Source organism: Microcebus murinus, chromosome 1 (genome assembly GCF_040939455.1).
Source record: "Microcebus murinus isolate Inina chromosome 1, M.murinus_Inina_mat1.0, whole genome shotgun sequence".
In the NCBI taxonomy this organism is placed as follows: Eukaryota; Metazoa; Chordata; class Mammalia; order Primates; family Cheirogaleidae; genus Microcebus; species Microcebus murinus.
In genome coordinates this window covers 149038537-149065114 of record NC_134104.1, presented here as the reverse complement: position 1 = coordinate 149065114, position 26578 = coordinate 149038537, and the positions used below count along the sequence as shown (strand labels likewise).

General features: G+C 38.8%; 1 protein-coding gene across 3 annotated transcripts in view; it reads left to right on the top strand.

Annotated features, from left to right (window-relative positions):
* HIGD1A (HIG1 hypoxia inducible domain family member 1A) overlaps positions 1-16222 on the top strand; it is a 463894-nt gene extending 447672 nt beyond the window's left edge. Inside the window, exons 2-5 of one of the 3 annotated variants that reach the window (XM_012770278.3) lie at positions 1087-1161; positions 7312-7430; positions 13988-14122; positions 15132-16222. In XM_012770278.3, the coding sequence (XP_012625732.2) occupies positions 1087-1161; positions 7312-7430; positions 13988-14122; positions 15132-15181 (379 nt within the window). In that variant the 3' untranslated portion in view covers positions 15182-16222. Of the gene's footprint in view, positions 1-1086; positions 1162-1533; positions 1649-7311; positions 7431-13987; positions 14123-15131 lie in introns of those variants that run through there. The other 2 variants (XM_012770279.3, XM_076006779.1) reach the window with 2 other exon arrangements.
* The last annotated feature ends 10356 nt before the right edge of the window (positions 16223-26578 follow it).

The window sequence follows — 26578 nt, the reverse complement described above, 5'->3', positions numbered from 1 at the left end:
GGCAGGAGTATCACTTAAGCCCTGGAGTTTGAGACTGCAGTGAGCTGACACCGTGGCACTTTAGCCCCAGTGACAGAGCAAGACCCTGTCTCAAAACAAAAACGACAACAACAAAACGCCTTCAAGGAGCTACATAATCAAAATATGGAGTTTTTAATCATCCATAGCACAAAATGTTTCCTACATGTGTCTTAATTCAACTATGAGGCGAATGATTTTCAAAATCCTGAGCCCATGACAGTTTCCACCTGTATGATAGAGTACTCAGCAGTCGGCCATGTTTTGTGGTTATATTAACAGACTCTGATTTAGTCACAGATATGCCCACGGCACAGGAGTTGATGCTTTGCATCAATTGGCCAAACTGCTACTGATTATTTACGAAAAAATTAGGAGCCTTGTGCCTCCGGAAGCTCGCTGTCACAAAGGGCCTCTGCCACTTCCTTCCTCAGAGGAACCTCCTGGGCCCGGGTGAGGTCGCAGTTCACCCGACTCGGTGCTTGCCGTGAGAGGCTGCCTATCACTGAGAGTAAGCTCCAGGAAGGGTCCCACAGGAGACCCGATAACGCACGTCCACGGCGGATATCCGCAAACGGAGCGGAAGGGCTCCAGCGCTTAGCCGTCCCCCCGCCGTCGGCGCCCCGGAGGGCAAGCCCGGGCTCCCACCTCAGCCGCCGCCTCCCGCGGTCCGGCAGCACTCGAAACCCCTCGTCCCAGCCCCTCCCAGCCTGCGCGGCGTTCCGCAAGCGGCCGGCGCTCGGGGCAAGGCGTTCGCGGTGCTCGTCCCTGCCGCCCCAGAGGAAAAGAGCTAAATTAATCTGAGGTGCCCCGGGGTCAAGGGTCACGGACCCTCTAGCGTCCTGGCACGCACCCTGGACGCCCAGATCTCACGTCTCACTCGATCTGCACGTCAGAACCCAGAGGTGTCGCCCCTGCCGCCGGCGCGCGCCGCCCCAGCCAATTCGGGACGCACTCTGGGCCGCCCCACCCACCGCGCACACGCACGCACCCACCCGACCGGCACCAAACCACGCGTGCGGGCCCCCGGCTTCTGATTGGCTGGGACGGCTGAGGGCGGGGCTTGCTGGGAGAAGCCGGGCGGATTGGGCGCTCGGGCCGGGGTCAAAGCCAGTGGGGCCGTCAGGGGTTTTCTCGCTCTGGGTAAGTGAGGCATTGGGGGATATTGCGACCCCCGTGATGCGGGAAGAAGCGGGGCAGGGCTTGGCCAGGCCGAAAGACCTTGGGAGGGTTGGGGGCCGCGGGGCTGGGAGGGAGGTGATGCCTGGGATGAAGGGGGCGACCTGTAGTGGCCGGGGCTGGACCGCGAGGATCAGGGCACGTGAGGGGTCGGGAAACAAGGCCTCGGGTCCTGTCGGGGGACGGGGGACGGAGCCAGCGCGGAGAGGAGGCAGAAACGTGTGGAGTGAGTCGTTGAGCTGAGAGAGGGGCAGGCTCGCTGATGGGGCGACAACGGGAGACGGGGGCAGTAGGGCTGCTGGGGCCGACTTCGGGGAGCGGGGAGCCGGGGGCGTACCCCGAGCTTGGAGCCTTCTGGAGAGCGGGGCTGAGCGGTGGACGAGACGGGACGGGGGGAGCGAGCGCTGTGGCCGGAGTCCTGACAAGGTCACAGGAAGAGAGAAGGGAGAAGGTTGAGAGGTTGAGGGGAGGGCGTAAAACCTGAGGGCCGTCCAGTCCTGGTCTTCCTTTCTCCCCGACCTGGTTTTTTCTCCCACTCTTTGCGACACTGCCCTGCCCTGTACTGTAAGTAGGCCTAGGGCCCTGTGTAAAGCATCTGTGCAGGAATTGAAATTTCTCCCCGACAAGTCTGCCAGTTTACAGATTACAAAGCGTGGTGGCAGTTCAGAGTAGCCGAAATGATTCAGCAGTGTTATTCGCCTTTGTCTTCTTTACTCCGGCGTGGGAAGTGGCTATTACCCTCTTCGGAGTAATCCCCACTGCAGGAATCTGTGCCTCCGGAAGTGCCAAGGCACCTTCCAGTATAGCAGGTGTGGATGAAAAGTTCTGACAGGCTGAAGTGGTACCATGCTCCCGCATGGCCCACATATTTGGAATTCTGTATAGTAGCGGGTCTCTTCCTTCCTTGTGCACCAGAATCTCTTAAAGGGGCTTCTTAAAGTACAGATTCCTTAGGCTCTGCCTTAGACCATCTGAATCAATCTCCAGGCTGGGGCCTTGGCAGCCATTTTGAACAGGCTGAGGGGTGGGTGACTGATACAAAAATCAAAAGTTTGAAAACACTGTTGTTTTAGGTAGTAGTTTCTGCGACAAAATGACACCTGTGAAGATCCTTCAGTCTATTATATTACATCACCTGATGCTGAACAGTTCATTTTCCCTTACATCTCTTTTAGGTTCCCATGCATTTGGAAAGTTCTTTAAATAGTATCTTACTAAGCTTACAGAATAATTCTTGTTCTCCAAACTGACTTTGAATATCTGGTTCTTGGTACCTGTTTTTGCATCTATTCAATTTTCTGACAGATCTGGGTCAGCAATCACTGTGGATGGATGAGAAAACAATAATAAAGAAAAGCTAGCAGTGGTGCTAGTGAAAAAAATTTCAAATCAATTGAAATTGTTAGATGAGTTAGGTCACTGGAGAAGTTTCCATTTAACTTTAAGCATGACAATATTTTTTAAAATTCGAAGAGTGATGTGGGCTTCTGTTAAGTAATGAATTTTTATATTTTCAGATTAAATTTACACCAGCATCATAAGATTGATGATTTAGCAATGTATTGTCAATCAAAATAATCTTGGACTGTGTATCAGGAGAGCTGGGTTCTAATCCTACCCTACCAGAGATGTATTCCTGGTGTTGAGCAATCCCACAGAACCTTTTCCCCACCTGTAAAATAAGGCTGTTGGCATGGATTAATCATATGATTCCTTTGTTACTTTCTAATTATATGAGTTAAGATTATTGGCCCTGATGATTGAAAAGTTAACTATCTTCAATTCAGATGACTGTAAATCATGAATACTTGGGAAACTTCTAGGTGGTAATTAGAAAAGAGTTCTCAAAATTTTATATTCAGAAAGTGTTTTAGATACATAGTATGTTAGAATTATATCATTTACAAGATGATATAAAGACAGTCTGAACTATAGAATAACAACTGATATGTATTAGATTTTTAATATTCATCTTCACTAATTTTTTTTTCTAAATTCTGGGGTGACCTGGAATCATCTTTGCTAATTTCATCCTGAAATGTACACAGGAGGTGTTCTGGATCAGAGACAGGTTATCATTAGCCATTGAAAGCACACAATGAGGGTAACTTGGTTCACCACACCCTCTTACTCCAGGAGCTACTTTCAGAAAGCCAGGTCAAGTGTCGCAAACTTCAGAGTCTGTATCATAGGTGAGGAATGGAGAAAGATTTTCTTCTGTGCTTCTTTTATGTACAGGAGAGAAACAGCCATCTGCCTCCCTCCCAGAAAAAGGAAAAAAAAACCCACACTTTTGCACCATTGACCTGTTGGATATTTATAGTCATCCAGATGTGAGATAATTAGAGGAAAAACTATCGACTTTCTTGCTTTTAAAGACAATTCCCAAATGATTTTTTAGTTTAGGAATAATTTAAGCAAAGGAAGAAAACATGCTTTTATATCTGCAAAGGAAAGGTTATTTCTTTCATAAGTATGATGTAAGAATTATAAAAGAAATAAACACGTACATATCATTTGGCATTTTTCTTACTAACTGATTAAACTCAACAAATGTGTATAATTTTTATTTTTTTCACCAGATATTCCTAAATAGATTACCTGAGAATAATTTCAATTGTTGAGAAATATAACTTAAATTTATTCAACAAACATTTGTGATGAACTTATTATAATACATACAGGGTATTGTACCAGGAAATGGAGATCGATATGAGCAGGGCAGGTATAGGCCCTTGACTTCAGGGAGTCTAGCAAAAGAAACAGACAATTAAACAGGTGCTTATAAGGGTTTGATAGAGAAAATATAGGGTCCTATAGGATTGCATAATCAAAGCACTTATCACAAATTTAGAGAATCAAAGACTTCCCAGAGGAGGTCAATTAAGATAGAACACCCCCCCCCCAAATGGGAGGAGTTAGCTAGGAAAGAATATCTGAAGGGGATGGAAAGGGAGGAAAACTGTTATAAGCAGAGGAATCAGCATGTGCAAAGGTTTGGAGGTATAGAGATCATCTAAAAGAAATAAAATGTGGTTAGAATGTGGGGTTGGGATAGGGAGGTGAAAGGAGGACTTGTAATAAACACAGTTAAATCTTTGGAAAGTTTACGATTAGGTATGAAGGCATCTAATAAACGTGCCAGTCTATAATAAATACAATGTTTAATCTCTCCATCTAGCCCATTTATGCAGTTTCTTCAAAGCCAATCTCAAGTGTTTCTCTGAAACTTACCAAACCTCCTTTAGCTAAAAGACTTCACTCCCTCTAAATTCAGTCCTCATTTCCTCTGTTGTGCTATTGGCAATTAATCACATTCTGTCATCTCTCTTTTTAAAAACTATCTAATTTTTGAACCATTAATTAAAGTGTTTATATTTTATCTCTTCAAATATATAGTGAGCATTCTGAACCTTGAACTTATTGAATCTTGTATATAATAAAAGCCCAGTAAGTAGTTTATTCAATTAGGAAATAATGGAATACAAAACAAGAAGAGAAGGTCTATTTCTAATTTGAATTTTCTCCTACCTAGCTAAGATTTTCTTCTCTGTAAGATGACAGCACTAACTTTTCAGTGGGGTGGGGTTTGGAGGGATGAATTCATTTTTCAAACTAAGAAGCCACAGTTCCCCACCTCTGGGAGTTGCATTTTCTTTGAGGGCCTTAATTGTCACTAATTCCCTTGAATAGCAAAGTGTTGAATGAGAGCTGCTCTTATCAAAGGGAGTATGATGCACATGAAAAATGCAGAAGTGAAGGTCAGGTTTTATATGGGTGACTGATGGGCAGTTGACTTTCAAGTTTATTGTAATTGACACTAATCAGAGATTTGTGCACTTATACAGTATACTGTGTTTGACTTCCTTCTTTTATCTATGGGCAAAGTTTATGGGCAATTCAAAATAGTTAAATCGAAGAAGAAAGTATACATAGTAATTGTGACTAAGGTGAAATTGAATTTGTTAGTGCCTTATTGTGATGAAAGGGATATTAACTTCCCTTGTGAGAGATGACTAAAAAGGAAGAAAGGAGCCTTTGCTCCCTATGATAATGGAAATGAATCTTTTTTTCCTCTATCCTCTTATTCATGTAACTATCAGGCTGATATCTTGCCATTTTGGATACCATTTGAAACAGCGGTTCCCCAATCTTTTTGTCATCAGGGACCGGTTTCATGGAACAATTTTTCCAAGGACGGTGGAGAGGGTGGGAGGAGGCGGAAGCTCAGGCAATGGGGAGGGGAGCAGCTGCAAGTACAGATGAAGCTTTGCCTCCCCCCACCTCACCTCCACCCCTGTTCCTAAGTTGCATGGAAGACAATTTTTCCGCGGACTGGGCGGGCAGCAGGGCTCTGTGGCCATGGCCCCTAACAGTACCGGTCCGCCGACCAGGGTTTAATGACCATGGATTTAAAGGATTAATATTATAAGAAGGTAGAAAATTTTAAGAGGAAGCCTGGGGAATGTAAAGTATGTAAAGGAAAGCGCATCTGAAGCTTAGAAGATACTCATTCATCCCAGGCACGGTGGCGCATGTTTGTAATCCTAACACTCTGGGAGGTCAGGGTGGGAGGATCACTTTATTCCAGGAGTTCCAGACAGCGTGGGTAATATAGCGAAACCACAGTCTCTACCAAAAAAAAAAAAAAAGAAAAGAAAAATTAGCTGGGTGTGGTGGCGTGCACCCATAGTCCCAGCTACTCTGGAGGCTGAGGAAGGCTGATGCAGGAAGATCCTTGAGCCCAGGAGCAGTGAGCTATGATGACGTCTTTGTACTCCAGCGGGATGACAAAGCGAGACTCTGTCTCAAAAAAAAGAAGGTGGCCCTGAGAGTAGTTCAGTTTTGTGCTGTAGTGATATTAAAAATGATAGCCCTAGGTCATAAATAAACTAAAAGGCTATAAAGGACGCATTTCTTTTTTTTTTTTAGCGTATTTTTTTAATTTTAGCGTATTATGGGGGTACAAGTGTTAAGGTTACATATATTTCCCATGCCCCCCTGCCCCCTCGAGTAAGAGCTTCAAGCGTGTCCATCCCCCAAATGTTGCACATCTTACTCATTGTAGTTGTATATACCCATCCCCTCCTCCCCCCTCCCACCCTCCGGACACCCGATAAATGTTACTCCTGTATGTCCACTTAGGTGTTGATCGGTTAATACCAATTTGCTGGTGAGTACATGTGTGCTTGTTTTTCCATTCTTGAGATACTTCACTTAGTAGAATGGGTTCCAGCTGTATCCAGGAATATACAAGAGGTGCTATATCACCATTGTTTCTTAAAGCTCAGTAGTATTCCATGGTATACATATACCACATTTTATTAATCCACTCATGTATTGATGGACACTTGGGTTGTTTCCACAGCTTTGCAATTGTGAATTGTGCTGCTATAAACATTCGAGTGCAGATGTCTTTTTCATAAAGTGACTTTTGATCTTTTGGGTAGATGTCCAGTAGTGGAATTGCTGGATCAAATGGTAGACATTATTTAAAAGGCATAATGAGCTTGGTAGAAATTTTGGCTATTCAGAATAACGGTAATCTTTTCCCCAAAGACAACCACCACAATAATAGAGATTAGTGTAATAGATTGGAAACTATTCAGAGTGAGAATTGAATCCAGGTAGCACATTGGAGTGAATAAATCAGCTGTTGAAAGCCATAATGACTGCACTTAACTATAAAAAGTGCTTAGTAGGATTTCCAACATGTGATGTTGAAGGGGGTTATCAGTTTGGTCTGAGTAACTTAAAGTTGCCAAGCTGAAGTTCATTAAGGATGAAGACAGCCACAGAATTATTAGCTGCTATTTTAATTGATAAAATTCATTTCAATTTTTTTAATATCACTGTTTTTATTAATATAGTGCTAAAAGGGAGTCATTTGTGTGGGAGAAATAGCAAAATGCAAGTAGGAGTAAATATATACAGTTCTTCCTAATGGTGTCCATAGGTTAAAAATATAGTTAATTTCTAAAAATATTTTTTAAAGTTTATGGATAACATATGCCAAGTTTTTCCTGGAAATTAGGAATATTTTAAGTACATCCAGGTATTTAATAATGTTCTAGATGCTTTAAATTACATAGCCTCATAGAAATTTTCTTTCAGGAAGATTCTTCAAGCAATCACTATGTCAACCAACACAGATGTTTCTCTTTCTTCATATGATGAAGATCAGGGATCCAAACTTATCCGAAAAGCTAAGGAGGCACCATTTGTCCCCATTGGTAAGTTTGAAGTTGACAGTTCTGATTATCAATCTGTTGTAAGCTTGAATACAGTAGAAATATGGCAAACTTGTTCATTGAGGATAACCTGAAAGAATTTATTTTCAGTTTTTTTCTTATGCTGTTGAAATATACTGAGATTGGCATGATATAAATCTTCACAAAAATTCTTCTGTGTGTATTCAGACTTCTTATTTTATTGGCTCTTATTTCAGTCAATAATGTATTCGGGGACCCTAAAACCACCCTCAGACTTAATGATTGGCCAGGACTCATATGGCTCAAAAAAACTGTTAGGTTAAAAATCAGCAAAGGCATATGGGATGAGAAATCAGGCACAAGAGTCCGGGTGTCTCCTTCCAGGGGAGTCACACGGGGTAGGGAGGACATTTAATTCTTCCAGCAATAATGTGTGGCAACACGTGCAAAGTACTGCCATCCAGGGAGGCCCACCAAGCCTTAGTGTCCAGGTTTTATTTGGGGTCAAGACACGTGGGCAATGCCCATGTGACTGACCTTAGCTATTTAGTCTCCAGACCCCCAAAGGTCAGACTATTACAGTAGGGCCTCAGGCATACTAAAATTTATTTAATGTACACTTAAAATGGGTTAAAAGGTGAAATGTATAGTATAAAAATTGTATCTCAAGAAAAAGTTAAAAATCTTTTAATTGTATAGAGAATATGAAAATTACCTGTAATTCTATGACTTAGATATAACTATTGTTACCATTTTATTGTACATATTTCTTCCAGTTTTTTTTCTTTTTTTTTTTGTCTTTACAAATTCAGGATCCTACTGAGTTGCCTTTTGTGTTTTACCCATGTTCTTCAAAACTCAGCTTTTAATGATGATCTTATTCCATTCTATAGATATATAGTTATTTATGTATATTATATACATCACTACTATGTATAACATTATTATATAATCCTTTATTACTAGAAATTTATATGGTTTCTAATTTTTTATTATTATCAATTAAACTGATGAGCATCCTTTTATATGGCCCTCCAGCAGTTTTGAGAACTTTGAGGTCTTTTGAAGCAGTTTTTCTTCTGACCATATAAGTTAGTTGCAAAAGTACATGAAACAGAAAGGAGTCACGCCCTATGATCCTCACTCTGAAAGACAACAGCAGTTGGTGCACATTCCATCAGTGTTTTCTTCTCCATATATTACATAAATTATTATTAATGTATTTTTAAATGAAATTATGTTTTTCTTTAGCCATGTATTTTCATTATCTTTTCATATCGATACATATAGGAGAATTTTTATAGTATATTTACATTTTTAATAAATTACTAATTTTGTAGTATACAATATTTCATAACTATAAAGTTTTTTGATTGTACATTCCATCAGTAAAAAAATAACTTGAGCGTGTACTACTAATGTGTGTATGTATATTTACCTATTTTTAAATCATTTAAAAGTACCTTCGTTTGTGCATATTTAGGACATTTTGAAACATGCACAAAGACATTTTAAAGGATGAGATAAAAATGTAAAATTTTCTTTCTGTGCCTTAGTGGGTTGTCATTTACACACATCCCTTCTTTGAAGTATGTAAATCCTACATTTATTTAACCATTGTTCCATTGATGGACATTGGAATAGTTCCCATTCTGTTACTCCCCCACACTGAACAGCCTTCTTGCAGAGATACTATTATGTTGCTTTTACAAATTGTTGCCAAAAAAAGTGTGTGTGTGTGTGTGTGTGTGTGTGTGTAAAAATTATATATCCTTATATACTTAATTATACCAAAACAATTCTTTGCACCAAATAATTGGCTATGACAGGCTGATTTTCCCATGCTGTTAATATTAATAGCACTAGATATTGTTTAATTTGGTATTTATTTGGGCTGGTGCAGGAGCTCACGCCTGTAATCCTAGCACTGTGGGAGGCCGAGGTGGGAAAATTGCCTGAGCTCAGGAGACTAGCCTGACCAAGAGCAAGACCCCGTCTCTACCAAAAAAACAAGGAAAAAAAAAAAAAAACCAGCTGGGTGCTTCATTGCAAGCCTGTAGTAATTTTGTATTTATTTGATTTTTGGTTCAGGTTGAGTAACTTTTCATGTTTATGGGACATTCAGGTTCCTTCTGTGAATTAGCTTGGTTTTTTTTGTTTGTTTTTGTTTTAACTAGGTTGTTTGTCTTTTTTTAACTGAATTATAATTATTTTATATTGTGGATGTCAACACAGTGTTTTGGGTATACATTTTGCATTTTTTCCTATTGATTTGATGTGCCAGCTATGTCATATTCTAAACATAGATATGAGTCCAGATCTGTTACTCAACTACTGTACCTATTTTGTTGCTTTGGTCTGTTTGTCTGTCTACCAGAAACTTAATGGTATGTTTAGATGCCTCTTGAGCCAGTACGCTTTCATTATTCTACTTTCTCAAAAAGAAAGAGCTTTTCTGTTTACTTCAAAATCCCAGCTACTTGGGAGGCTGAGGCACGAGGATCACTTGCTCCCAAGAGTTTGGGGCTGTATGGTGTGCTGTGATCATGCCTGTGGCTAGCCACTGTACTCCAGCCTGGGCAACATAGTGAGACACCCCATCTATTTAAAAGGGGAAAAAAAAAGAAAGAAAGAAAAAGAAATTAGCCTGTCTTCAAGTTCTAAAATGGGGGGAAATGTCTCATTGGGGTTTATATTTTGATTGCATTGAAATTAATTTATAAATTTGGGGAGAATGGAAATCTTGGAATGTGGTACATTTATCAATTTTCATTCAAATCTTTTGTGTCCTTAAATATAATTTTGTGGTTTTAATTTCTCTAGGTCTTAGATATTCCTAGATATGTTTTTTGATGCACTTGTGAAAGAAATCTTTTTTTGCTATTGGTTCTAGTTTTTCATTTGATTATCCTGGATTTCCTATACACGTGGTCATATGATCTGCAAACCAATAGTGTTTCTTCCTAAGTTATGTCTGTAGCTTTTTTCTTGTCTTATACAGTAGTTGAGGATCTCTAGGCAATAATAGCAGTGTTTGCATGTATCCTTCTCTTATTCTTGATTTTAAAGGGAATGCTTATAGAGTTTGAACACTAAATACAATTTGTGTTGACTGAGATGTAAGATATTTTCCTATGTGAAAGTAGTAGTTAATTCCCCAAGTAAAAACCTAATGATCATGGTTGATAATATTATTCTGATACAATTTTATAGTTGATAAGCTCGAGCTAGTATTTGATTTAGAAATTTTATATCTATGTTCATAATTTATATTGCTCTATGATTTTTTTTTCTTGTGTTATCTTAATTTTGTTTTGGTGTCAGAGTTTTGTTCTCTTGGGAAAAGTATTAGAAAAATGTACTGCCATCTTTTTAATACTCTGGAATATTTTAAATAACATTTATTGAGAATATCCTTATAATTTATAAGATCTTATTATTAAAACTATTTGGGTCTTTATCTTTTGGGGATAAATCATGGATTGCCCTTTTAATTCTTTTTGTAGTTATTGGTATAGGAGGGTTTTCTACCACTTCTTGAGTCAAATTTTGTAATTTGTATTTTCCTCAGAAATCATTCATTTCACCTTGATTTTCAAATTTAATTGATATAGAAGAGTAATCATTAGTTTTTAAAATCTCCTTACTATTTGTGATTATATCTTCTTTCTTATTCCTAGTGTTGTGTATTTATTTTCTCCTTAATCAGACTTCCTAGAGGTTTCAGTTTTGTTTGTTCTAAGAACCAGTACTGTTTTTATTTTTCAATGCTAATGCAATTTTTTACTTTAACCTCGAAACCCATTTATAAGTGCAATGCTCTGGTTTCTTTTCAGATCATATAAATCTTTCACCTTTTACCCATTTATAAGTGCTTGACTTATCAGTGATAAAGGGGATGTGTGTGTGTGTGTGTGTGTGTGGCTATTTTATATTTTGATTGCTAAATTTTAGTTTTATGTTGTCCAGGAATACAGCCTTTATGGAAGTCAGAATTTTCTTTGTAGCTTAATCAATGATTGGTTTTGTTAAAGCTTTGTAAACATTTGAAAGAATGTGTGATCTCTGTTCTAAATTAAAAGATTTTATTTATTTAAAAAAATTAAGTAAGATTATTTAATGGTGTCATTTGATTCTATAGCTTTAGTTTGGGGCTTCTTATTCTGCTTTCTGAAAGAGACAATGTTAACATTTTCTCATTTTATTTATCTTCTAATAGAGCATGTCTTGTGTTGCTAGCAATTTTTGCTTCATTTATTTTACTGCTATGTTAATTAGATTATTTACAAGTGTATGACTTTTTTATGGACTAACCTTTTTATTATTATAAAATATCTGCATATGTGACACAGTCAATGCTTTTTACCTAGAATTCTACTTTGATATTATTTACTGTTGCCACTCTTGCTTTCTCTTGCTTAATTGCCTGGTCTTATCTTTGCCCATACTTTTATTTTTAACTCTATGGTGTCATTCTATTTTTTTTTTTTTTTTTTAGGGGAGTTAATACAGTTGTATATGGTGTCATTCTAGTTGTATCTACTGTATAAGGCATATTTCCAGGTTTTGTTTTTTCAACCTCATAGAGAAAGTTAACTTACATTCACATTTATTGTAATAATTCTCTTAGTTTTAGTTCTATTACTTTATGTTTTTTGTTTGTTACACTTGTTTCCTTTTATTATTATTTTAAAATGTTTTCTAACAATTTGGAAGTTCTGAAACTATTCCTTTACTGCTTGTGATTATCTTTACATTTTTAATCAGGATATATTTTTTCATATATTTCAAGTAATAAAGTGAATATAAATTAATTCCCTAACTCAAGGTAAGACCCTTAGCACGCATGTTTTGTGGTAATAAGCATAGCCTCAATTCAATATTATTAATTTTTATTAAGTTTTATACATTATATGCAATCATTTTCAAGGAACCAGTATAAATTTTACTACCTTTTTTTGCTCACCATTATATCTCACCCACTGTGTATTTATTTTTTGAACTGTCCATTTTCATTGACTGTTTACATTTGACTGTATTACCTCCTTTAGATTTTTGTGTAAGTACATGCTAGCATACTTTGAAAACATCCTAAATGCTTTGTCCTCAAAACAAATGAGGGCTTGGTTCTGTATAGAATTCTAGGGTCATAATTTTAACTCTAACATTGCTCTGTTGCTTTCTGCTACGGAATGCTTTACTTACAGTGTTTCCAGTACAGTATCTCAAAGTTTGAAGTATATAGGTGAGATCTGTCTGTTTCTCAGTGATATATTATCTCTGCTATATTGGTTCCTTTCAGGGAGGGAAGTAGGACAGAGAGGAAGAGTTATAAATTCATTCCCCAACTCCAGCTAAAACTTCTAACACATTTGTTTTGTTGTAATAATTATACTGTTAATTCGTCTGCTGGTTCCACAAACGCACAATTTTAAAGATAATCCTGACTTTCTGGATCTGCTTTTAGTTTAAAGATTTTTAGTTCTTACTGGAAAAAAATGAAAAACTCTGTTAGCTAATTAATCGTCTGATAAAATATTCTTTTCTTTTTTACAACCATGCAACCACCATTTTAATCAACTTATAGAACATTTCCATGACCTCCGGAAAATATCTTGACTCTCCTTTACAGACAATACCGTCCCCACATCCCCACCCATCCTCCTTCCTCATGTAAGCAACTGCTAACATGCTTTATTCCACTACAGATTAACTTGTTCTGGAATTGCATATAAATGGGGTCATATAATACATTTTCTTATTTATCTGTCTTCTTTGGCTTAGCATAATGTCTTTTGAGATTCATTCATGTGGTTGTGTGTATAAACAGTTTGTTCCTTTTAATTGCTGGGTAGTATTCCGTTGGATAAATGTATCATCTATTCACTGTGCCATTTAGGTTGTTTACAATGTTATATTATGAATAAAACTGCTGTGAACATTTGTGCACAAGTCTTTTTGTGGATATGATAAAAACATTCTTATAAAAATAATAGAAAGTACATTGATTGATGTTATAAACAGAAAATCACAACCTCAGGCACCACAGACCATTCATTAAGGTAATTTCTCACTAACCTCCCATAAGCAAGGATATGCAAATTGTACCTATATCTAGCACCTAAAACTAAAGCCTGTCCCATTCCACACTAACAATGAATTACAAGTTTATCTTACAGGTAACAGAACTGGAGACAAGACAAAATCAGACATTCTTCCACCTAACTAGGGACATCTACTTAATCAATACTTCCTTCACTCCCTTATTTTATGTAAAATGTAGATTTCTTATACCTCACAAGAATGCAGCCACTACTTCATCAGTCCTCCTTCCTCCTGCCTTTTTCCTTATCTCTGTATGCCTTTAAAATGCTAAAGGTTCCAACCTCCCCTTTGGAAAAGTAGCCACAGCTTGTTTGTGTTTGCGTTTTTCTTTGGCGTGTCCTCAAAATCTTGGCTTAATAAACCTCCACTGATTGAGATTTTTGCCTTAGTCATTTATTTGGGTTGACAATGGTAAAATCATCTTGGTGTCCCCCCCTCCATGCATCTGACATACTTGTGACTTTGTTTTACAGGAATGGCAGGTTTTGCAGCAATTGTTGCATATGGATTATACAAATTGAAGAGCAGGGGAAATACTAAAATGTCCGTTCACCTGATACACATGCGCGTGGCAGCCCAAGGCTTTGTTGTGGGAGCAATGACTCTGGGTAGGTTTCTGTAGAAAATTTTCAAATTTTGGTTCCCCATTAAGGCATTTCTTTACAAACAAAACAAGGTAGATACTTTTAGCTGAACTTTAGGCAGTTTGAAAGTATCATTTATACTCAGTTTCATGTAAAACTTGAATTAATAAAAATAATTCAAGTAGTGACATAGTTTTACTGTCTATGAGATATTCTCATAAGGTTTAAAAGAAAAAAAGAATAATCCTGCCCATCACTGAGTTTATAATTTCATTGAAGAGTCTAGACATGCAAATATGGTTGGTGTAACATTCATTATCTAGGAGAGACATATGATTGCTATTTTACTGAGTTTTTGAAGGTGGAAAGATTTTTAAAGTGTAGGTATTAGTGTAGGTAGCTTTTATTGGCATTATTTCATTTACTTTATTTGGTATTATGTAGCAAGAGTGACTCATTTTAAAGTCAGATAAATATTGATTGTTCTTTTTTTAATTTCTTTTTTAAATTATATATATATATATGTATATATATATATATATATTTTTTTTTTTTTCTTAGACTAGTCAAGTGCAGTAGTGAGGAGGGGGGAAAGTGGTAGAATGTTGAGTTCAGTCTGTAACTGACTGACAGTCAAGTGAGATAACTCACTACCTTCGGACCAGCCAATATTGATTGTTCTTTAAAGAAGTATTTTAACATTGTAAGCTAGTCATACCAGCCCTTAGCTTACTTGGGAAACTACTATATGTAAAAAGAGTTTAAGAAGAGGATGTTGGTACTTTAAGAGGATAATCTGCCAACCTCCTCATTTGCCAGCAAATTAATAAACTTTCCTTCTCCTCAAAAAAAAAAAAGAGTTTAAGAAATTTAAATTGTTGAAGAAGGTAAGCTTCCTAGGGTCTTGTTCCCCTTGTAAATATTCAGGGCTATTTTAGCTATTTGCTAAATATTTAGCTATTATGAATTGATTGTTATTTTCTTAATATTGAAGAAAATATTTAAATGCTTAACTAGCATTCTTTTTCTTTAGGTATGGGCTATTCCATGTATCAGGAATTCTGGGCAAAACCTAAACATTAGAAGAAGAGCTGCTGTCTTTGTCTTGGTCTTGTTGGAGAAGCTTGCTATAGTTATTGAGGTTACCTATCGATGTCAAAAATAAATTATTTGAGTGAGTTCAGACAATAATACAGTATTTTGAATATTGGCTTTCTTTCTTGCAGCTTGATTTGCCTGGTGACCAAATTACTAGTGACTAGTTCACTAACTAGGTCATTCATGGGAGTCAAGTTAGCACAAAAAGAAACATGTCACCTAAATGCACTTGGTGATGTTAAAATGTCCCCCTTCTTAAACTGTTAAATGAAATTAGTTCTAAAGAGGACAGCAGGCCAACCCTGAAGTACTTCCAGTTTGCTGCAGAACATCGCATGCTTTGGGTGTCATGTAGGAGTCCTGTTTACCCCAGTTAATTTAACTTTTTTCTGCCTGTCTTGGGGACTGGTTGAGTACTTCAGTTTTGGGGACTGGTTGGCTCTTTTAGAACTCTTTTAAAAAGTGCATGAATATAATTTGTAAAGCTTTTCAAAATTGAAAGTGTATGTGTATGTGTTTAAACCAAACCTAGAAAGCTTACAACAGAGCTGTATAGTAGTAGTATTTATTTCAGAATCATGATTGTAAACATGAGAAAAACTTAATTATGGATTCCCATTTAGCCTTTTTGTAACTGCAAAATTATATTTTTGCTGCTGTTATATTTGAGTAATTTTTAAATGTCACCTTGAAATAGAAATAATATATTTTAAGCATTAATGCATAGGTAAATAAAGACCTTTTTAAAGTGTGTGCATTATGTTTATTTTCTCTGTAAGAATTAGAAATGTTAAACTTAACAAATTGCCTATAATGGGAGTGATTAATGATTTATGAGCAATCTGGTTTGGCCAAACATTGTGCACAAACTTTGATATACTACAGAATATTTCATTACACTTGTCAAATTCTCTTGTGTCAAATTCTCATTACACTTGTAATTCTCTTGTGTATTCTCTCTGAACTTACATTCCATGGTGATAACATGGTACATGTATTGTTATTAAAATAAGTGGACACATCAAATGTCTTGTATTTATTTCAGTTTGGAAAAATAAATCATTCCTCAAATTAGCACAAAAAGTAAGTTCCAAGAAAAAAGATAAAACATTTTGTATCTTTAGTAGGAGCCACAGTATCATTTAAGCTTCCTAACAAGCAGTAGTAACTATGATCCTCATTTGAAAAGACTGAGGCATGAATCACTTAAATAATTTTCCCAAGTTTACATAGCTAGGGAAGGTTGTAGGTTTGGCACTGGAACCTAGGCTGGCGAGCTTAATAGCTTATATTCTATTATGCTGTCCTGCCTTTAGAACTAATCACATGGTTATGCATTTTTTTTCTGGTTTCGATTGCATGGAATTGTCCTTTAAGGACAAAAATCTACTCTTTTGAAGTAGTACGTGCTAACAGGTGTTACAGTCTCAGAATATCTATCAACCTTTGTGAAATTAATGCTGGAGTGGTAGCAGTTAACATAATAAAATTAGACAAGAAGTTGTAATGTCTTACTTAACCCACCTACTTGACTGTATAACCTGGACCAAATCAGAATTTTCTCAGTCTTTTCCTATCTTTCAAATGAGATAGAGCTTGGACTAGATAATTTCTATGGTCTTATCTAACTGGTAAATCATCATATAGTCCTATATGAAAGTGCTTTAAAAAACATAAGATATTAAGAACTATTTTCTCAGCCTTAAATAGACAAGATATGCTTGTAGGCAGTCAATTATTTCATGAAGGATTTTCTGTAGAGGAACAAATTTGGAAACATGTTTCAGAAAATTGGCTTTTTTTGTTGTTCCCTAGTTTAATCATGTTCTGCTTTGTGTTGTGACGTTTTTAGAATATTTTACTATATGGTATTTTTTTATTCTTTGCTTTTTGTGGGTAATTTCTGGTCTGGGGGTTATTCGTATAATTACTACACTCTTCTGTTTCTTCCCAGTTGCTAATAATGCCTAATGAGCAATACTTAAACCTAGCATATTTCTTTCTCCCTCCTTCACTACCCAGTACTAGTCAGTATGATTATACTTTATCATTTCTACATTGTGAGAATATATAATGTTTATATTCTGTCATCCTCACATTTCTTTATCCTACTTCTACAATTTACATGTAGTCAAAACTCACAAACATTCCCAGCAATCTCTTGGTTGGCAGAAATTAGTGGTTTAATAGTTCCCTGAAGAAAGACTCATAGAACAATTCCCCTAAATTTTTATATGTGTGAATATGTTTATCTGTAACCTTTACACATTAAAAATAATTTGGCTAGATTTAAAATTCTTAGTTCACATTTTGCTTGAGACTATTGAAAATGCTGCTATAGAGAAGCCTAAGGTCATGTGATTTTCCCTAAATAAGTGATTTTGATTTTTTGCTCGGATGCTTAAAAAATTATGTCTTTTTCAAGTCTAATAATTTTAATAATGTAAGTCTTGGCATTGACCTTTCTGGGTCAATTTTCACTACATTTTCAGAAAATTTTCATTCTAATAGATGAGTGTACTGTTGATTTTGTTTAAATAAAAACTAATTTGAGAGCATATTTAGATAAATAGCAGAGGCTAGGGAGAGAAGAGAAATGTTAAGATGGTAATGAGCATTATGTGTTGAAGAGAAAATGAGTGGGATTGCTTGCCTCAAGAAAAGAATGGGAAATAAGTTTGGATGCATAGGCTGGCATCAGATTATAGAAATTGTTAAAAGTGGCTCAAGTGGATATAGTGCTATTTTTTATTGAATGAGACCTGCCATTCCTAGCCAAGTAGCCATGGTTTTCTCATCTGTAAAACGAGGACAATGGCAGTGGCCTAGGGTTGCTCGGATTAAATACATTAGTGAATGTAAAGGGCTTACTTAGTTGTAGCACCTGATACATTAGTAAGCTCGATAGATGGATGCTGTTACTATTATTTCTGTGTCAAGTGTAGAAATGCAGCAGCACAGGAGGCACTTGAGCCCTGCCCTCTCAGAATTTATTGTCTAGCTTGGAAGGCTGGCATTAAACAAGTGATTACAACTATAGGGGCCAAGGGAAAGCTTTCCCTTTGCCCTTTGAAGGTTCACTGAAAAATCAACTGACAAAAGGCAAATTAATAAGAGAAAAGACATGAAATTTATTTCAATGTACATAACATGGAATCTCAGGAGAATGATTACCCAATAACCCAATGGGGTACAGATGTTTATATGCCCTTCTTCACCGGGAAGAGGGAAATGAGGCAATTAGAAGGATTGTAAATGATTTTGGGGGGAAACTCATGGGCTTGGAGAACATGCAACAGCCTGGAACAAAGTCTCTTGGGTCAACAGAGCAGAAAGTAGTTTGTGACAAGTCTGTCCAAGTGTGCTGACAGACCATTCTCTTTTTCTGTGATATGAGTTAAGTTAATGAAAACTAAGGGAAGGGACCAGAGGTAATTGTTTTTTCCTTTGGGGAGTCAGGACTTGGGGATAAGGGAACTTCAGACAACATCTTCATAGAAACCAGGCAGGGAGGTGGGGCGGAGGGGAGGGAGTCAGTTGGTCAAAGAGACCTTGAGGCTGCTCCATAAAAGCACCATATTTTGGGATATTGGATTCTGAGCTTCAACACAAGAAAGCATGATGAATATTAGATATAGGATGCAACAGGAATATCTGGGTGGGGGACCTAACCCAGGGCTGGGGTTGGAGAAAAAGTCTTCTGCAGAAAACAATATTCTACTTAAGGAGGTGATGTGTTGATTTTTCATTGAGAGTTACATTCCTTGGCTTAATGTAGGATGTTATTGGAGCATTGGTGTGTGTGATTGCTTCCATGCCTCTCTCTCCCAGTGTCAGTTTGAGGGTATGATGGTCTTTTTCATCCAGATCACCTGGCTCATACAAGTAAGTGTTCAGTGTCTGTTGAATTCATTAGAATAAACAGGTTTTGGGGTCAGGCATGGTGGCTTACACCTGTAATCCCAGCACTTTGGGAAGCTGGGGTGGGAGGATTTGAGGCCATGAGTTTGAGGTCAGCTTGAGCAACATAGCAAGACCCGATCTTTACAAAAAAAATTTTTTTAATTAGCTGAGCGTGGTAGCATGTGCCTATAGTCCTAGCTACTGAGAAGGCTGATGCAGTAAGATTGTTTGAGCCCAGGAGTTCTAGGTTACAGTGAGCCATGATCGCCCCTTCACTCCAGCGTGGTGACAAAGTGAGACCTCGACTCTTAAAAAGAAAAAAAAAATTTTATTAATACATTCGGGATCTTAACTGTCTCTAGAAAAAGTTTACCTACCTATTTCTAGTGAATGAGCAACAGTGACATCTGGTGGTAAGGGTTTGAATTTGATTCCACACTTAAAAGTAAATCCGTGTCAATCTGCTGCTACTTTATCACAGAATCAGAATTTTGGAGTGGTCTGGGCCATTCCAAAAGAGGACTGGGTATGTCGGCCATGTATGCCTCTTGTCTAAAAGATGAGGAACTATTGCTCAAAGAGTTTCAGGATCTTGAAATTTAGGCTTTATTCCTGTGTAAATCTATATAGCCCATCACATAACTACTTAGGCCAGAACAGAACTGAAATGAACATAAAGTATTTAAACGTTCTCCTGGGCCAAATAGTAGAACCGCCAAATATGGTGTATACACTTGGTCCTGCTTGAAAGCTCTGCAAATAGAATGGGGAAAATTGAGAGAGGAAACAGAACATGCACCAGTCAGGTTGGATTGCAACTCTATCAGTGAATAACTTTGTATAAATTCATGAAAGAACCAGTACTCCTGATGCAGCCTGGTTTCCCCTTAGTCACTGAAATGAAGCAAAAGAATTTATTTTTTGCAAGACAAAAGTTAGGAAAATCTCCCATTAAATTCAGTAGTGATAAATGGGTCTAGAGTGGAGGTGAGTATCCAATTGGTCTCCTCAGAGGAACCCAGGAATGGGTCTATTAGCTCCAATTTAGTATTCTGAGCTTCTTATAATGTTGGTGCTAAGTCCTTTTCCTATCCCCAGTGTAACTCTGAAGTGTTACAGAGTGACTAAAATTTTGCCATCACACCTTTCAGTTACAGTCCTTACCTAATCTCACCATGTCTACTGTCTTCCCCTCTGGTCCCCTTCCTAGCTCACTCATTTCTATCAGCGATACCTCCATCCCCCACTGTTACCCCCTGGGCTCAAACTCTTAAAGGTGTCTTTCCTTCTTCCTGTTTTTTTATTACTAGTAAATCAGTCACCAAGTCCTGTCAGTTTTTCACAAGCAGAGTCATCACTCAGATTTGTCCTTTTTGTTCCCCTATTGCCTCCACTACTTTAAACCTACGCCCTTCACCTCTTGTTTCCACTACCCAGCACTACCAGTATTTGTTTGACCTTTATAAGAAGGAGGCTGAAATCTCATATACCACTGTGGAGGTGGTAAATTAAAAATTAGTAAGTGCACAAGGTATTTGGGACCTAATCAGGAGAGAAACTGATAACTTACGGGCATCAGGTGACTTTCCTTCAAGTGTTTTGAAAGACTGTGATCTGAGCCAAGAATGGAGTTGAGAAATTTGGGTGGAAAGTAAAACTATGTTATTAACCTTGTGCTGAAGGCTTGGTGGAGAGCCAGGGTAGATCTCATCCATCAGAGAGGTCCTTTGGAACTAAGGATTGTTGAATCTTGGCAGAACATCGAGTTTTCTAATAAAGTCAACCATGATGAATGAGAATGAGATCACATATATACAAACACATCTTAGACAAAATAGCTCCATGGATAAAATAAGATTGACTGTAGCCAAAATAGAATTAAACTAAAACACAAAATGTGCTAGGGAGTCTATGGGATGCCAGTAGCCAACAAAGTCCAAATCCATGGCAAGTTGAAGAGGCTAGAACTTCCAGCAAGAAGGGACTTGAACCTAGAGAAAGTTAACAATTTTTTTAATATGTGGGTGGTTCCTGGTTGTGAAGTAGAATAATTTAATAAGGCTTAACCCTGGGCCAAAAAATATCTCAAGGCAGTTTGCTTCTCTTTGCTCTGAATCTATGCTCACGATATCTTTCTGATGAGTCTTTTGGCTTCGTGGGAGTCTGATTTGGGGAAGGGAGAGTCTCTAGATACGGGCCACAAACCTGAATATAAACTAGTGGCTTCGTGTTCCTGGTTTACATGTCAGTCAGTTAACACATGACTGGTGTAAGTCTGGCCCCAAGAGATATTCATGGTATAATGAACCCAAGGATTTGGGGCCAGCAAAGCTGAGATCTAGAGTGGAGAGCTCTGAAATGGAGACAGCCAAATGGGGCTGCAGCAAAACTTACTTCCCCTATAAGCAAAACAGCTAAATCTGTAGTGATACAGATATTAATATGTACTGCTACTAAAATAATACTATAGATAACTAAAGAGAACTTCACATTTTACAAAGCAATTTTATGAACTATTTTGTAAGGGAAAAATTTTGCACTCCCCTCCTAATTGTAGCATGATTAAGCAACTATAGAGAAGAACTTGACTAAATCTCAGCCTTACGCAAACTTTGTAACTTCTTACAATAGCAGAACTGCAAAATAGCATGGGTAAGCAACTTTTGTAACCCTTATCTCATGCAAACCGTGTAACCATTTTTTCTTCTGTAACCACCAACTTCCTCATAATAATACATGTAAAAGCCAGCATATTTTTAACCCTATTTGCTCAGAATTTGTAGACAAAACCCCTCTGAACCCTTGAGTAATAAAAAGCCTGTTTTGCAGCACTCTGGAGTGACTCTCGGTTTGTTTCCCGGTCCTGTTTGCTGTAACAATTTGACTACCATGATAATAAGGATACTATAGCTACTTTATTTTATTTTATTTATATTTGCTGTCACCTCAATCTTGGACATATCTATTCTAAAAAGAAATTTGAGGTTTGTGACTTGACTGATGTCAGAAAGTTAAAACTCAGACATTGCCACTTCTGACTTTTTAAAATTTAATTTTGCTTCTCACAGTAAGAGTAGAGTCACTGCGCATGTTACACTTACTTATTTGTGGGAGAGAGAATTTCACTGTGGGAAAATCTACTTGGTGACGCTATTATTATTATTATTATTATTATTATTATTAAGACAGAGTCTCACTGTGTTGCCCAGCCTGTTTGAGTCCCTGCATTTAATTCTTTTGGGTGGATACCTAGAAGTGGAATTGCGGGTCATATGGTAATTCTATGTTAGCTTTTTGAAAAACCACCAAACTGTTTTCTACAGAGACTACACCACATTACATTCCCACCAGGAATGCATAATGCTTCCAAAGTCTCCTAATCCTGGCCAACACTTGTTATTTTCCCTTTTTTGGATAATAGCCATCCTAATGGGTGTGAAATGGTATCTCATTGTGGTTTTTCTTTGTTTTTGTTTTGTTTTTGAGACAGAGTCTCGCCCTGTTGCCCAGGCTAGAGTGAGTGCCATGGCATCAGCCTAGCTCACAGCAACCTCAAACTCCTGGGCTCAAGCAATCCTCCTGCCTCAGCCTCCTGAGTAGCTGGGACTACAGGCATGCGCCACCATGCCTGGCTAATTTTTTCTATATATATTAGTTGGCCAATTAGCCTCTTTCTATTTATAGTAGAGATGGGGTCTCGCTCTTGCTCAGGCTGGTTTTGAACTCCTGACCTTGAGCAATCTGCCTGCCTCAGCTTCCCAGAGTGCTAGGATTACAGGTGTGAGCCACTGTGCCTGGCCTCATTCAATGAATTCTTTGGTTCCGGGATTTGTTTGGTTCTTTTTTATGAAATCCATCTCTTTGGTCAATTTCTCATTCATATCTCAAAGTGCCTTTCTGATTTCGTTGTATTATTTTTCAGTATTCTCTTATATCTCACTGAGCTTTTTCAAAATCAATATTTTGAATTCTTTTTCTGAGATTTCATAAATTTCTTTTTGATTGGAATCTGTTGCTAGAGAATTATTGTGATCCTTTGGGGGTGTCATTTTCTTGCTTTTTCATGTTTCTGGTGTCTTTACAGTGATATCTTTGCATATTGTATAACAGTCACTTCTTGCAAGTTTTGGATTGACTTTTGTAGAGGAAGACATTTTCCTGAAGATGTGTATATGGTTGATGGTTGGCAAGGGTACTTTAGCTTTGATTCTGGGTACATGCAGTAGTGTAGTCTCTGTATGATTTCTTTGGCTGTGAACAGCATCAGTGGTGTCTGTAATTTCCCCAGTGGCTTGGCAGCAGTTATTCGTGGAAGCCATGGTGAGACTTTGCTGAGGATGGGAATGCCAGGTGGGCCAGTCTTCAGGTGCTAGTGGTGGCAGCAGTGAGTGTCCCTGACCTTGGCCCACTGGGTGATGTATGTGGCCACCAGTGTTAGCAGGTCTGGGGGGTAGCAATTCTTGGGCCTTCAGGCAGCTTCCTTGGGTACCTGCAGCGGTAGTGGGGAGCCAGATGGGTGGGTGGGTCCTCAGGCCCCTGGGCAGCATGCATGGTGTGGGCAATGGTAATAGGAGTGGCAGGATAACCCTCAGGCTCCCAGGTAGTACTCACTAATGTTAATGATAGCTGTGATGGGCTAGACAAGTCGGTCCCCTTGTTCCTAGGTGGCGTGTGTGGGTGAGTGTAGTTGGCAGTATTGGTGGCAGGATAGGTGAGCCTGTCTTCAGGTCCCCAGAAGGAGTACACAGATGCTAGAGGTGATAGAATGGGTGATCCTCTTATCCATGGGAGGGGTACCTGGGCTCTAGGGTGGTGGTATCAGACCAGGTGGGCCTGACCTCAGGCCCTCAGTGGTGGTCAGGGGTATAGGTTGTAGTAGGCAGCACAGGGTAATCTGCAGTGGTGGGTGGGATGAGCTGACCCCAGGGCTCATGCTAGAGCACAGTGGTCCTACTGTAGGTGTGGGGTTGCTATCAGCAGTCCCTTGCAGGGAGCTCTCAGGCTCTGGGGAATGCACACTTCATCTCCAGCAGTAGCAGTGGCCGCAGCAATGTACATAGAGAACCTGCATTCGGGACATGCACTGGAGCACAGATGCTGTCCCACTGGTGTGGCGGGGGGGGGGGGGGGGGGGGGGTTGCGTCTCACAACCGAGCAGAGAGATTTCAGGCAGGAAGCTCTCAGGTTCTGGAAGGTGTGTGCTTTAGTTCTCTTTGTCCCAGGGGCAACCTTTCTGGTCCACTGCACCATCCTTCCCCTGGGGAGTAATATTCTGTGTGGGCTAGAGCGCTGGGGACCCTGCAGCACCATTGGGTCCAGCCAATACTGTGCTACTGCAGCCCTCCTGTTGGACTCTAGGGGATGCAAGTAAGGGGTCCCAGGTTGTGGATATGTGGGGACTATTAGTTTCTAGGACAGTCCAGTAGAGTCTGGGCTCTTGCAATGGCACTATACTGCAGCTGCTTAGGTCTGGGGGTGGGGCGTGACCCAGCACGAGTTCCCTGTCTGGAGCTATACACTAGCAAGCTCTCCAGATCACTGCCCATGCTAATCCCAGGGCCCACATGGGTAAGGAGTTCTCTTGTGGATAGAATTGCAGTGGTCCCCAGTGGGGACCCCTGACAGTTTCTCATTTACCATTTCCCTGCAATAGGGAGCCTCTCTGGGCTCTTGGGCCATCTGAGCCAAGCTGGCTGCTCCCTTCCTTCTCATTCTGTGCCTCAGGTGTTCGCCGTGACTTCTGTTGAACTCCAGTGTTTTCTCCGAGATGTTCTATTTCAGGTGTGATTACCTGTTTGCAATTTTGGTTCTTCTTTCTGGAGAGGGCGAGTGTCCAATGTCTCTAGTCAGCCATCTTGAAAACCTGTGTTCAGTGTCTTGACTGGTGGTATATACATGAACCTACACATAATAACACTGTACAGAACTACATAGACACACAAAGATGAATATGTTAAAATTGGGGAAATCTAAATATGATCAGTGGATCATATCAGTGTCAATATCCTGGTTGTGATATTTGTAGATAGTTCTACAAAATGTTACCATTGGGGGAAACTGATAAAGTGTAGAGGAAGCTCTCTGTATGTTTCTTACAACTGTATGTGAATCTATAATAATCTCAATAAAATCTTCAACTTTAAAAGCAAACAAATAAAAAACAAAGAACAGTGTCTTACAGGTACATTTGGTCAGAGAAACAAAGTGGGCTAGAATTAACAAACATCTGTATAATCTACAAGTCCTCTTGTAGATTACATGGTGACCCAAATTCTCCATCTTCCTGGATGGTAAAACATCAATTTTATAAACTACAGAAAATTCTTGAGAGACTGTATACATGGGCACAAAAAAATGGCTGGAGAACATCAGTGGTGGCAGTGGAAAGGTAACAAATCTAGAGGAAAATCATCTCTGGTTTTCTAAGAATGGGTTATTGTAAGACTAATATCCTTGTCAAAAACAACCCTTGAATTGCTGAGGCAAAATGTTACCCCCCTCTTCCCAAACTTCCTAATATGCACTCTAGAATGTCTGTTTTTGAAATTCTCCTGAATCCTTAACTTTGTCACACTCACGGCATGTTCTTCTCATCTGAATGGAAACCTGGCTTTCCGCTGAGAACAATGCTTTCCCAGAAGCCCTGTAAGTAGGCCTGGCTGTTCGTTGCCCCATACCACTAGGACGAAAACAAACCTCTATGAAAATAAACCATGTTCGTTACTTTTAAAATATTCTAAAGTACACAAGATTTAAAGTCTCAAGCACATGATGCTGTCTTCCATCCAGCCAGTGTATCTGTTTCCCTAAGACCTCATGGTGGTGTCGTGCTACATTTTCTCATGCATGTCTCTGGGTATTCACCTTATAGAAAAAAAAAAATATGGAAAAAACCACAACTGTTAGATAACAAGATTTCCAAATTGTAAAAGCCTAGATAAATTTATCTTGGAAAACTCCCTTGGATCATCTTTCCTAGAAACTTGCCTCCCATCCCATGTAGCCCTGAAATATATTACTGTCTTAAATTGGAAAGAGTCTTTAAAAAAAAAAAATGTGTTTTCCTCTATGAAAACAAACCACGTTCATTATTTTTAAAATCTTCTAAAGCGCAAAAATAAAAAAAACACAGCACTGCAATTCCACCACCCGAACATAACCACTTTAAATATTGCTATTTCACTCTCGTTTTTGTGCCTGTTTTGAAAACCTACGGCTTGTCTTTATTTAGCACTGCTATCTCGCGTCCTGCTGTTTTCACTCACCACCGCAATATAACCATCCCTCACACTGTTTCACATTTTTCAACGTTATCTTCTTAACGGCCACGTTACACATTTCACGGTGCGATCGTTCACTTTCCAGCTCCCCTGCAGGGCGGCGCAAGGTGCATTTCTGCGCAGAGCGTCTGGTCCGCTCAAGTTTTTAAAAATACACTGCACGAGATGTAAAACCCCACGCACCCGACGCCCGCCCTCA